Consider the following 14,402-nt stretch of genomic DNA (forward strand, 5'->3'; position numbering starts at 1 on the left):
TTCCCGAAATAATGCAAACGATTAAGTCATAATAGGGTTTCCATAACATTCAACTACTCAGCTTACTATAAATGATACAACAACTTCGCGATAAACGAAACAACAACTTGGCGATAAATGAAACAACTTCGCGATAATACAAGGGGTACCTTAAAGTCAACTCTAACCAAACAAGTATGCTATAGCTTCTTATTTAAAGAAAACTTAAATTATTTTCAACTGAGTTGAAATGTTAGGTTTATAATGTTCTGCGCGAGATTTTTATTAATTATAAATCTACCTTTGTGTGTTGTGTGGTAGTGTTTGCATTTAACGCAACGAGTTATCTCACAAATGTATTATTAAGATACCAAACGATTGAAAATATTGAATGCATGATTTAAAAATTATAACCGCAACTTCTCAAAATACATAAAATAATTCTTTTGAATGTTTTGATTATTGATAAATGTGTCTGATTCGGTGCTTACCGCAGAAGGGATCATTATCTGAATATGGACTTTTTGCATGAGTTGGAGCGAAGAGGTAAAAAAAAAACATGTGATTGAGTGGTGTATGGAGAAACGTTTGATTGCAAGATCGTATAAATGCCCAATTTGTGAAACTAATATGAAAATAGTAGAGCGAAAGAACTGTATAGATGGTTTTGAGTGAATGCGTAGAGTTATTGAAGATGGATATTAACATCGAATTACAAAGTCTGTTCGAAAGCACTCGTGGTTTGCGAAGAGTAAATTGAGCATCTGTGGTATTTTGCGAGTTACCTATATGTGGTTGAGTCAAGTGTAGGAATGATTTTATACGATCGGAATTACGTATTGCTGAAAATACGGTTACAGATTGGAAAAGTTTTTGTGGGAAAGTGGGCATAGACTTATGCTTGAAGAAGAATGTGGTGTTGGGGGTGGGGTGCTTGAAGGAGAATGGGATGGGGTGCAAAAGGAGAGGGATGAAGGTAAGTTTCATTTATTATTATTGACTTAAATATCAGGTGTTTGTCAAATATGGCAATTTGGATGTTCGGTAGGTAGTTTATTCTGGTAGCTTTATTTTCGTTTTGTGTAATTTTTCTGGAAATACGTTTTTTTTACAACTCGAATCAATGGAGTTGGCTATGCCCGAGTTTCTGCAATCCTCCGTTTTCTTTCAAGTGAAAGATTTCTGAGTATATGAGCAATGCAAAGTTTATTCAATGTCTGATTTTTTAAGTGAAAAGAGATAGCTATGTACATAGGCAAAGCCGATGTAGTGCGCAATGCTGAAGTTGTGCGCGGTGCCGAGTTTGTACAATTATCCGATTTTTATAAAGTGAAAATATATCGATGTGTACATGGACACCGTGTTTGTGCAATTTTTTTATGTTTTTCGAGCGAATACAGATCGTTGTATACAAGGGAAAACGAGGTAGTTTGTGATGCCGAGCAGTAATGTAACGTATTTTATGTGCAATGTTTAACATATCGTTTGTGTATTTTAAATTTGTATTGTTGTTTTGGTGCTACTTTGGTAGACGGTTGCGCGGATTATGGCGAGATTTTTTTTGGCGGGCGATACGACTTATGGTAAACCCATTGCTGGATTATTTATGGTAACCGATACTTTGTTGCCATTTTATTTTTAAAATAATGCGTTTTATTATGCATAAATTCCGTGTTTTAAATATTATTTATGCCTTCTAAATATTAAAAATGAATTTAATTTTGCATTTTTATTTGAAATAAAAATTTTGTTGTTTATCATATTTTATATAATTTTATGTTGTGGATGATGTAATCAATGTCGTCGTCTTACTTTCAAAGTTATTGGTTTTAAGATCAATAAATTTATGATTTATGGCTGTTAAATATTAAAATGCAATTTAATTTTGCATTTTTTAAAAATGATTTTATTATGTATGATTATTTAAATAATTTTAATTCTATGCGTGATGTAATCAGCTAACTGATTGGTAACTGAATATTTGTGCATTACCGCGCCATTTTTTAATTTTATTATTCGTCTCTTCGAATTTCTTAAATTACATAGCAAACGGATATGTCCTTTTCAAAGATTAATGTTGTTATTGATAAATACCAAGAATTATTGGTATCGGAATCAAAAAATTGTCCTTTGAGACCTTACTTTGGCCAACCTGACATTCCTAATCAAAGATTTATTTATAAATTGTCACAAGGGTCAGAGGAAATTGATTTAAAATTTTTGGAGGAAACCTCGCTAATTGCTTCTTCAATGAAATGCGAGAAATGTGGATCATAGATGAAGATCGTTAAAAGAGCCGATTCTGAGGACGGCCGTATATGGTATTGTGGTTACAATGAAAGAAATAACTGCTGTAACGAGTAAAAACGAATTAGATGTTCCTCCTTTTTTACCGGCAGTAAACTTCTAATTGCTGTCATTTTAGCTCTAGTGTATGAAGCGCTCTTATTGACTTATTTTAAAGTATTTGAATTTAAGTAATATTTAAATTTTTTTAAACGTTGTTATAATGGTTTTTAATTCGATATTCAATTTAAGTAATATTTTAATCCAATTAAACGTTGGCGCAATGTTTTTATAGCGGTGTTTTTATTCTATTTCTTTGCTATATGAAAGTAATAATTTAACCTTACTTTAGTATTTTATACTCGTAGTAAATGTATTTATTTACATTTGCCACTATAAAAAACAGCGTTTTGAACAAAAAATTAATCCATTATTTTTAACAATATTTATGTTTTTAAAGTTTCGAATACTTTACTATGCGTAAAATACGTAAAAACAGCGTTTTTCAAGATGACTGATGATTGTAGAAACCGCGCCAACAATTGCGCCAAAGTGAATCACCAAAAATCCGTGCAACCGTCTACCAAAGTAGCATCGTGGATTTAACTGTAAATTATATTTGAGACATCTTTTTCATTTAAATTGTATTTTTAATTGTTTGGTTTTGATATGTTGATAATGCTCTCCGTCTTACGATAAATATCGATAGTCCGACGATCTTCTCAACAGTAGCAAAACTGTAAACTTTGACCCTATAAGTAACTTTTACCTCATTATTTTAATGCGTAGTGTTTACTATCGTAATTGCACTTGGTAATATGAGTCTTTGATAATATGTGTGTGTGTGTATGTGAAGCAATGTTTAAGTGTTCCAAATTTGTAGTATTTATTTTCTTATAATATTTTCTTTCAGTGTGAGAAATTAGATTTTTTTTATTTATTAATGTGTAGAATTCTAGTATGCCTACATAGAATATGACGTGATTTAAGAATTTAAGAAACTGATATGAAAGCTGTGTATAATGTTTATATGGAATAAAAAATATTTCGGTGCTACTTTGGTAGACGGTTGCACGGATTTTGGCGATTTGTTGGCGATTTTCCTTTGGCGAGTAATACAACTTATGGTAAACCCATTGCTGGATAAGTTATTTATGGTAACCGATACTTTGTTGTCATTTTATTTAAAAAATAATGCGTTTTATTGTGCATAAATTCCGTGTTTAAAATATTATTTATGGCTTTTAAATATTAAAAATCAATTTAATTTTGCATTTTTATTTGAAATAAAAATTTTATTGTTTATCATATTTTATGGATTATTTGGATTTGGATTATTCAGTTATGGCAAAGCGCACGAGGGCTATCTGCCTAAAGGGAGGGATGCCTTTCGTGGAGGACTTTCTAAAGGAAACTGGCTCGTATACACGTTACACATAGGGAAAACCACGAAAACGCCCATGCAGCCAGCCCGTTCGCGGGATTCGAACCTCAGACCGAACTACCAGTGTTCATCGTCTTTACCGCTCGGCCGCTGGTGGGCTATCATATTTTATGATATTTTATGTTGTGGATGATGTAATCAATGACGTCACCTTACTTTAAAAGTAATTCGTTTTAATATGTATAAATTTAATATAATGTTTTAAACATTATTTATGGCTCTTAATCTGATGATGAATCATTATTTATGATCTTATTCTGATGTATGTGCTAATGAAATGAATGCAGCTGAAATCCTTTTTGGTCATGGTTTTCAAAACTGTTACATAATGCTGACTAATAATAGTTAAGGCTCCTCTAAACCAGGCTGAATCACCAACTTTTCTCTCTTGGCGAGGGAGTGAACGCGCTGCCAATTTTGGCGCGTTTATCGCACACGCTGGCTGAATGTCTGCTGTTTTTTTAAAGATTTATTTTATAGACGCGCGGCATTCAGCGCATATAAACTTTTCGGATAATTTATTAATTCTCGAATAGTATATAGACGTTTTCACTTAAATAAAAATTTCGCGTATATTTTGTAAACATATTCAAAATAATTAAGACACAATAACACGTCGAATAAATACTAATTCAGAAGTCAAACAACAATAATCAGCGTTATTTGCTGCAAAACCGCAAATTTTGCGGTTTTGCAGCTGAAGATGGTGGTTCGGTAAAACCATCGAAACTAGTTCTGTGAAAATTTTGTAAATATAACGCTGATTATTGTTGTTTGACTTCTGAATTAATATTCAAAATAACTTATTCTTTAGATGTTTCAGTTTCGTTAGCAGACTAAAATAAATAAGATATGAATAAAAACTTTCAAGTGTCAAATGGGGAAATAGTTAAAGCGTAGAGTGTGCAAATAAATTTATCTTAATGACATTTTAACAAAAATTTCCATAAAAACACTGTAAATTCATACTAAAAAAATAACTTAAGAATATGTTGTCATTTAAGTCTGAGGTATATGGAAATAATTGTGCAAGATTCTGAAGAAACACTTTCTTTTAAATGTATGAAATATTTCATAACATATATGGACTTATGATTCATTATATTTTAAACCTTAAATTTGAATTCTGCACCAAATTATTTACCTATATTTTAACATACTTTATGAATTATTAGAAGCGATATGGCAAATATCTTCTAAAAATAACTGTAAAATATTTGTATCCATTAATTGATTTAGATACACACTTTTATTATTTAAGTATATCAAAATAACAGTTTCATGTTCCTGAAATACAAAAATTATGGAAAAAGTTAAAGTAATATTCTTAGAAGCATATGATATTAGTCACCAGATGCAAAATTATAGTTAATTTTTTGCCCTAAATACAATTTTATTACACAGTAGTCAAATGTGTAACTTAATAACATGTTATATAAAAAATTAATGATAATAAGTTTATCAGAAATGAATTAATTCTGCAAATAAACTTTCTGCACTTGAAAATTTTCTACACCTGAGGGGAGGGAGAGATCTAGTAAAATTAGATTTATTATAACTTCAATTGGACCAAACACCTTCTCTCTATATATATGCATCACTAATAAATAAAATTATCATGCTTAAAAAACAGATATACCATACCAGTTTTTTTCCCCCTTGTTACCCTTTACATTGAGAAATAACAAACAGTACAACACTGAAAAATACTATACTTGAAATTTTGTTTAAATGAAGAAACACACACCCTCTTTTTATTTAAGCATTACACTTCAAAAACAGATACACATACCAATTTATTTTCACTAGCCTTGATACTGATAACATGCCATATAAAAATGAAAAGAATTATCCTTGAAATTTAGATAAAATGAAGTAACACAATGGGAAAATTTATGCACACGGACATCCTTTTTTCTATTGCATGTTGTCTGACATGATCCACAAGTGCCTAAAATATACCCAAAGAAACGCATTTCAATATTAACAAAAAATTGTTTACAGATTAAAATTCATTCATTTCATACCAGTATTATAAAGATCATGCATGAAACAAATCTGCTTTCCCATACTTTTAAGTAAAACTTTTATACTGGAAAATAGACTATATTTCTATATATTAGAAACAAGAAAATACTAATTTGAATGTTCTGAATTCATTTCTAAATCTTTACTCCATTGCCAAATTGTATGATACTGTGATTATAAATAAACTTGCACAATCCTTGCAATTATTGAAGTCAGATTATATATATTTTGTCTCACACTATTCAATTTATTCTATTGACTTCAGATGTCAATGTCAAAATTCTGGAAGTTATTTTAACCAAGAAACAGTAGTGGGCACCGTGCATAAACAACTCATGTAACTTTTTAACAATAAAAATTATAAAATAAAGAAGAAAATTATATATCATTCCAACGATATTGCAACTATAGTATAATGTTACATATATCTTTAGCAAACATTCAGATTTTATCTTGACTTTCCAAATTATTATTTATTTTTTAATAAATTTCAATATGCTAATGATTTTCATGTTACATTAGTATAAATTCCACAATTAGCACAGGAAAACAAAATCCTTGCTTTATATTAGAAGATAAATTTCTTTTCCACATTCAAAACATCTACATTGGCGATGTTTGGCGACGGGTACATTAACCCTAGACTAATTTAATTATAGCTATTATTACAGAAATTAGCAGATACTCAGGTTATTGTACACAAGAATTTCACTTTACTTGCATCAGAAAAGATATAAACTCTAAATGAAGGCGTAATTAACATTATACTTACTAAGCAAAGTTCAGCGCCTGGACCAGGTTTCCAATTGTCTCTTCGGCAATTATTTACCCATATTTTTCTTCTTTCTTCATTTTTAGGAAATTTTACCAATGTATGACCTTTCCGTGAATGATTTGAACAATTAATAGCTGTACATCCGCCCATTTTACACACCCACACAAAAAAAAAAAAAAAAAAAAAAAAAAAAAAAAAAAAAAAAAAAAAATTGTTGCACCGTAACTACACAGCCTCCATTAAATCTCCCACTTGGGAGCGCGAATGCCTGATGATTCAGCCTGGTATATAGGAGCCTTAATAATAGTTGCCTGCTGAAGTATTTCATGTTAATAAATCGCTCCATGATATTCAAAGAATGACGTAACTATTACTTTTACCACTGGCTTTACAGCTTTGGTCTCCTTTGAAGTGAGAGAACATAGTGATTTCAAGAATGTGCTTGCTTGTCTATTGTCAGAATCTTAGTGATCCACCAGCAGTAATGATAGATTTTAAGTATACCTTACCATGCTTCTCTACCAAATTCTGAAGTCCCCCCCCCCAAAAAAAAAGTTGAAGCAATGGGTGCTGCATCAATGAGCAGTAAAATTCTACGGCCGTAAAAAATTAGAATTCAGAAAAACATTGGGTTGAAGAATTTAGGAACCACGGATGGCGGCAAAATACCCTGCGCCGACACTGCTCGCGTATATACCGGAACTTGCTTTAGTTTAAGAATTAACATTCTCAGCACCCGTCTAGCATAGATGCATTTCATGTGCAGACGAAAATGCAGAATGATGATGCCCTTACGGAATGTATAACATCTTGGTCAGTTCATTCCACTGTTACTCGGCGATCTCCTCAGAAAACAGTATCGGCTGAGTGCAGCTTATTTTGCTACTAGAGAAATCGGAACCATTTCCCTTTGAAAATGAAGAGCGGGCTTTCCTTGAATTGCTTGAACCATTTAAATTCAGTTCATTATAGTAAAACATTTTTGCCGTATGCAACATTTCTTATGCTTCTGTAGAGGATTTATGTTAACGAAAGCAAAATTTTAAGGTTGCATACTGCCCATCACGAAGAGATTCCATTTTTCTATTTGTATTTTATTCCAATCACATGCATTACAAATCCCTCCATCCTCAACAAACAAATTTCATAAAATGGGTGTACATTCGTAAAGCGAAGAAAACTCGGATGTCTTTTGCATTACTTATTTTTATCTTTAATTCGAAAACAGTCAATCAAGCCGCGAATTTCCATCAAGGATCAAAGTTAGATCATATAATAATGCATTTTTTTTTTTTTTTTTTTTTTGAATTTATAAACCATCTCTTGAGCAAGATTTTGGATATTCGCAAAGAAACTGCTTCCAATTTTTACTGATACTTTTACTAAAAAATGCTATTCACAATTTATTCAGTGATACCGAAACATCATATTTTTATAATTTCTCACAAGGCTGCGCTGCAGTCCGTATGTTGCGCAGTCGCATATTCACTTCATTTACGGTTCACCTTTGGGTCGCAGGATAGGGTGCATTCAACATCTCCGATTCGGCGAGGCGTAAATAAATTTTTTAAACTGAATCTAAATTTCGCATCAAAATATGGAAGATAAAGGTGGAAATACATATAAAATGAACGAAGAAGAGACGAAGTGGCAAAGTTTCAAAAAAGTAATTTGGAATTCCGAAACGAAAGAATGTTTTGGGCGAACAGGGCTAAGTTGGTGTAAGTTGATTTATTTATCTGCTTAAATTAATTCAGAAACATATTTTATGCAGATTAAATGTTTACATTTACGGAGTGTATTTTTGCATAATTTATGAAATTTTATATTTGAGTTTATTGCACATTTACAGTATGTGTATATGTGAATTTATCGTTTGCTGCTAGTATCCTAACTGGGTGCCCTAGTTAAATTTGGATTCGTTTGTTGCACAGAAGTTAGGCAACTGTAAAATATTAATGTGCTCCGTATATAATTGTAGCTGAAGTTATTTGTGAATTGATAAAAATTATGTAGTCAAATCTTTGATAGTTTTGTTTTTATAAATACAAATTAAAGCCTTTTTTTTTTAATGTCTTCATGTGATACAATAAGAAATATGCAACTTTAAAAATCATGTAGATAAATACAAATGCATGATGTTAAAATCTATGTTAACGTTGTAATAGCGCATTTAAGAAATCTATCGTTTATTTGTTTGGTGTATATCATTCTTTCGAAATAAATATTCCTTAATGTATCAAATATTCATTAATTTTTTTTGATGGAATGGCATTTTCTCTTTCAATATTTTGATTTTCTCTTTTGAAAAGTACTAAGATTACGTTCAGTTTGATTTTTTTTTTCCTTTTTGAAAGGCACCATGAATTATGTGCATTTGTTTTTCGATTCCTCTTGCTTGTATATAAGAGGATTGTGGATACAAATACTCTCATGTACCAACTGTTTGTGCAAGAATGAAATTTATAAATGCATATAATTCTAGAAAGTAATTTGTGTACTTCGGTAGTAAAAAAAAGTAGTAAAATTTAGAAGGGCCTTTTTACTTTAAATATAGTGTTCGTAAATAGCAGTTTAATGACATCAGAAGTCAAAGACTTGTGTGGTTTAGAAAAAAGAAATCTCCGTAGATTAAAATTTTCTCTATTATTTGGATCTATTTTATCACTACAGTTGTAATGCATCAAAAGGTTCTGATGCAAATTTAACAGAGCTATTAAAGTTAACAAAAGATTTATCTCCCTCCTCTACTTTCAAAAACTCAAAAAATATGTATACATGTGATTAAATTTCACTTATTTTTTAATATGTTTTATAAAGTAATCAAGGAAAAGAATAGAAAATATTGATAAACCAAACTTGACTAAAAGTAGTTTTTTTTATATTTATTAACTAAAAACTTAAGGTAACTAAAAGCATTACCTCATCCTCCCCCTCTCAAAATTATGAAAACCCGCTGGGGATATTTCTTCCTTGTTGAGAACCTCTGGTTTAGTCTCTTGATAATGTTTTTTATATAATAACAGTTGATACTATGCATGAAAGGTTCTAGCTACGGTGTTTTCGACTGCAATAGCATTATGATTTCTCTCTCTTTCAAGTTATTTGAAAAAATGGGCTTTTGTTAAGTCATCACTTCTAACCAAATGGTAAAAACTCATTTTTGCCAGTAAGTGTTTATAGAAATTGTGTATAAATGTTTTTGATTAGCGAAGTATTTAAAAAATAAGTAAATAAATAAATGCTCCATCTTTGTTTTTAAAAACAGTTTTCTTTAAAAATATTATTAAAATTTTTTCAAAATGTGTTAGACATAATTTAGTAATTGTGCAGAAAAATTTATTTTAATCAAGATTTAGAATTCTGCATTTATTTTTGTTTATTTATACACAAGTTTTTATTCTGTATATCTAATTTTTTTTCCTTGCAGTCAAGATAACAATATTCTATATCATATTTTATGCTTGTCTGGCTGCATTTTGGACTTGCATGTTAGTAGTGTTCTATCAGACATTAGAAAATGATCAACCTAAATGGAAATTAGACAGCAGTAGGATAGGTTCTAGTCCTGGTAAGTATCATTTTCCGAATACAAAGTGTTTTTTAATATGTTGGTGTATGTAATAGCATTAATTTGGAAATATTAACTTGGTTAAAAAAGTCATTGCATAAGTAATTGCATAATTTTATCATGGAGGCAATTAAATAATTTATTTCTTTCATTTTTTTTTTTCAGATTATTATCTAAGATTTTATGAATGTTAAAAATTTCCATAAATGTTAGCCCTAGAAATTTTGCAATTTTTCTGTTTTTTTTATATTGTGAAGAAGGGAAGCTAGAGGCTGGTTGCAACAATTTTTGGGAAAATGTTTACATTTTTTAATATATTTATGGTTCCTTGATTGTTATTTTTTTATAGGAAAGCTGTTCGTTCATCATATGCACTAAATGAACAATCATTAATTTTGTTGATTTAGAAAAAGAAGTGTTTTATCAAAAATATTTGTCTGTTACAGCTCGCCCAGGCTTGGGGCCAATAGTAAAGCAATAGTATTGAAAAAAACATTTGGTGATTATTACTACTTGGTATAGTGACAATGAATGATAGCAAGTGATTAGGGTCAAATAAAGAAAAATTTATTTAACCAATCAGCATAAAAGTCAGTTTTCATCGAAACTGTAATTATACGAACAAATTATAAATGGTTTATCCCTACAAAATTTAACATGTATCCATATTTTGCAAATTAAGTTTTGCACCCATTCTTTCTCAATGAGCATTGCTACCGACATCTCCATAAGTTAAGCTCAATCACTTTTCTGTTTCAGAATCTGCATTCTATTTTTCCTCTTAATTTTTTTATGGATTTTTTCCATTTCCTTTATCTTTTCTTTTTACGTTTCTTATTAATTATGTCTTCATATTCGTTTTCCAATGATTCTGTTTTGAGTGTGTCAAATAGAATGGTAGATATCCTTTTGTATCGCCGTCTGTTAGACAGTTTCTTAAGTGAAGACTTAAGGAAAGGTCTGACCTTTGAAAGTGAAAAATCGATTTTTCTATTTTGGAAAAGAAAACAAGATAGAATAAAGTAATTTGCATGTTAACATTTAAAGAAGGAAGTCTAACTGCATGAATCGAGATCTCGGGATATATGTACAGTCAAAAGTCGTTAATCCGGACACCCATAATCCAGAATGATCTATACCTCAAAGCTACAAACTTTCTGCACATGCGTCAACTCATGCACACAATACTTTTACGCATGTGCATACGCGTGTAAGCATGATATGTTTACTCATGCATGTTTAATGTATAACGGATGGTATAAGCTAAGCTAAAATTATCTAATTATCTATTTCAGTTAATGTTGTAGATTGTGTTGTTCCTAAATCTTCGAATTGGATCCGGCTAATTATTTTTTGCAGACTGTTAGAGCAGTTTTATAAAAGTAAGCTGGAACTTTTGATTATGTCAAATAGAATTTCCGATATATATTTACTAATATATAAAGGATCTACAAAGTGAAAGTATGTTTCGATGTCCATCAAACAAAAAGTGAAATTGCTGCAAAAGGCATAAAAGGATAAAGGCATATCCTTTGTTTCTGTAACCATTCCGAAATCTGTTTATCAATTTTACGCTGCTCTGTGGGGGAGGGGGGACGTTGTGGCACGCAATGAACTGGAAGTTGATCTGTCAGCACTATCCTTATCTTCAGGGCAGATGTTTTTATTTTATTCAGCTTAGAATTCCTTACTAAATGTAGTATTTCATCTCGATGTATTCCATCTTTGATGTGATTTAAATCAAATTCCTCGTCATTATAAATATCACGAGTACACATCAAATAGTTTTCTGGTTGCAATTTTCTAATTTCGACTGCATAATGTATGTTTTATGCATGCGCTTTGAAAGAAATGTTTAATAAAGTAAACAAATAAATATTAAACTTTTTTTTTGGTAAATTTTGATACCCTTTAGATCATAATTGTTCTTTATTTCATAAATTACGGTTTCATATTTTTAATTTTATAATTTCTGCATGCCATCTTACCAGATTTAAACTGATGATCTATAATCCGGAATCACCCGAGGAATCCGGATTAAAGACTTTTGACTGTAATATGTTACAACTAACTTGCTTATGTTATTTCAGATAATTTTTTGTTGATTTATGCATTAACAAAATAAAAATAATAAAAGCAGAATTTTAAAATTTCAAACATTGACAAATTAATTATGTAAAACCATTTTTTAAAAAGGTAATTTACGTTAATAAAAATTTACAAAATATGTGTTTTTCCCATTAACTACCTAAGGCAGAGCACGTGCACATAACTCTGCTCGTTTCGGCTGGGCAATGACTGTGTTTGTATAATAATACCCATCAAAAAAGAATCATGATTGTTGAGAATTCTGATAAAAATTTTTAAAAACCACTGTGTAATGTTCGTACTACTACTTAACTTTATTGTAAGTATAGGCCCTGGTTCCCTTATATGTCTTTTTAAAAATATGAATGATAATTTTTTTTGGATGTGGCATGTTGACACCAGAGCTTCGATAACAATCATTTTTAAAAATGCTTACTGAAACGGCATAAAAACATTGAGGTTTTACAAGCATTGTAGATAAAATATATCCATTTGTGGTATATCAGCAATAGAAAGTTTAAATTGCAGTTGCTTTTTAGATACTGAACAAATATGGGGAAAAAAATTCTGATGCTTATCTTTGTGATTTTTCTTTTCTAATAAAGTTATTTAGGTCCTTCCAGGAAGTCTGTAATTTAGAGGAAATTGTCGTGTTTAGGTAATTTGATAATTTTGACAGCAAAAGCTTACCAGCATATTTTCTATTTATTTTAGTAAATCAGCTTTTTCTTTGGCAACCTTGATTTGGTACTGCATATGATAATTGGTGACAGTCTTTTTAAATCCCTTAACAGTTTTATTTTTTCACGAATTCGATCCAAAAAATGTTGCATTTTTTTGTATATTTTTGTTCATTTTACATTTGTAAGCTGGAAAATGTTATTAAGAGTAAGTAATATTTCTAATTATTTTAAGCATTTATAACAACTTTTTTACCGAACATGAAATAATAATGTTTTCCCTGGAAGTTGTCTTTCCTCTCTCATTTTCACCTTACAGGGAAGTTACATTTACAGTTGTGTGTATAAAAAAGTACAATTACTACACAGTTATTTCCGATTATAATTACTACATAGTTATTTTTGATTACAAACAGTACAGGTACATTTACTTGCCCTGTTTTTTTTCAGAGATCTGATTTAGTATGATACATCTTGAAACAGGGCGAGAGGCATAGTCCAACATTACAATCTGGACAAAAATACCTAGTCTCTTTTCTAATTCTTTTGCCTTTGTCATTTTTTTTTTTTTTTTTTTTCAGTGAACACACATAGCACTGTCTTGTGGGTCTTAGTTTTTTTTTATCTGTAGGTAGAACCGCCACTAAAAAGTGTGTCAGTCTTAGTGGAGTGGATAAATTTATAGGTTAACCTTTTTATTCTTGTACTGCTGCATGTCTTTCAATTAGTCGGTCGATAATATCTAATCAAAACTGTAAATTTATATCTTTACTGCCATATTTTTTGTACAGCAGGTAATCATTCCATAAATTGATGTCTAGAAGATAAAAAAGATATTTTTATAGTATTTCTTCTCCTTTTTTATATCACAGTATAAGTATTTGGATTTTGGTCTGTTCGATTTACACCACAATTCTGTTGTACACCATAACTACTCTCAGTTTTTTATATCATTCTTGAATGTGGATACATGAACCATTTCTGGATTATGTACTGTAGATATAAGAGACACAGCTTTTTTGTCAATCCATTTCATAATACACGCTTTTCCTCTCTGGTAAGTGACCATTTGCCCGTTTTGAAGTTTTTCTTTCAACAATGCTTTAGGAACTTCCTTTCTCTGAACTTTTAATGTTCCATATATAACTGTGGAGCAGCTAATGAGGACATTTGCTATTTCAGGCGATGAATAAAAATTATCTGTTGTCAGACAGTATCCTTTATCTAAAAGTGGATGTATTAGTGTCATTACAACCTGCGATGATTTGCTCAAATATTTGTAACGGTCATCAAACGCAGCTTGTTTTCCTGTGTAAATTAATATAATACATGTCTAGTCTTTCTTTCAGAAAGCATGTACGTTTTCCAAACCAAGATTGTTTTAGTGGGATATATTGTTTCCAACTTAGTCTTCCTTTATATAACATAAGACTCATGTCAAATCATAGGAAATAATCAAAGGAAAAGATACCTGTATAAAGATATCTGTATTTTGATGTTGGTTCCTGTTTTTTATTCTAGAATGCCTACTAAATACACTATTTTGTATGC

The 14,402-nt window shown here is 30.4% G+C and overlaps 1 protein-coding gene across 2 annotated transcripts in view; it reads left to right on the forward strand.

Moving 5' to 3' along the window:
- The first annotated feature begins 8,001 nt into the window (after positions 1-8,001).
- LOC118187405 (sodium/potassium-transporting ATPase subunit beta-2-like) overlaps positions 8,002-14,402 on the forward strand; it is a 44,587-nt gene continuing 38,186 nt past the window's right edge. For both annotated transcript variants that reach the window (XM_035357623.2, XM_035357622.2), the window contains exons 1-2: positions 8,002-8,233; positions 9,943-10,083. In XM_035357623.2, the coding sequence (XP_035213514.1) occupies positions 8,110-8,233; positions 9,943-10,083 (265 nt within the window). In that variant the 5' untranslated portion in view covers positions 8,002-8,109. The remainder of the gene's footprint in view (positions 8,234-9,942; positions 10,084-14,402) is intronic.

This window comes from Stegodyphus dumicola, chromosome 5, assembly GCF_044657685.1.
Source record: "Stegodyphus dumicola isolate Sdum_Otavi_A_Nest chromosome 5, ASM4465768v1".
NCBI lineage: Eukaryota > Metazoa > Arthropoda > Arachnida > Araneae > Eresidae > Stegodyphus > Stegodyphus dumicola.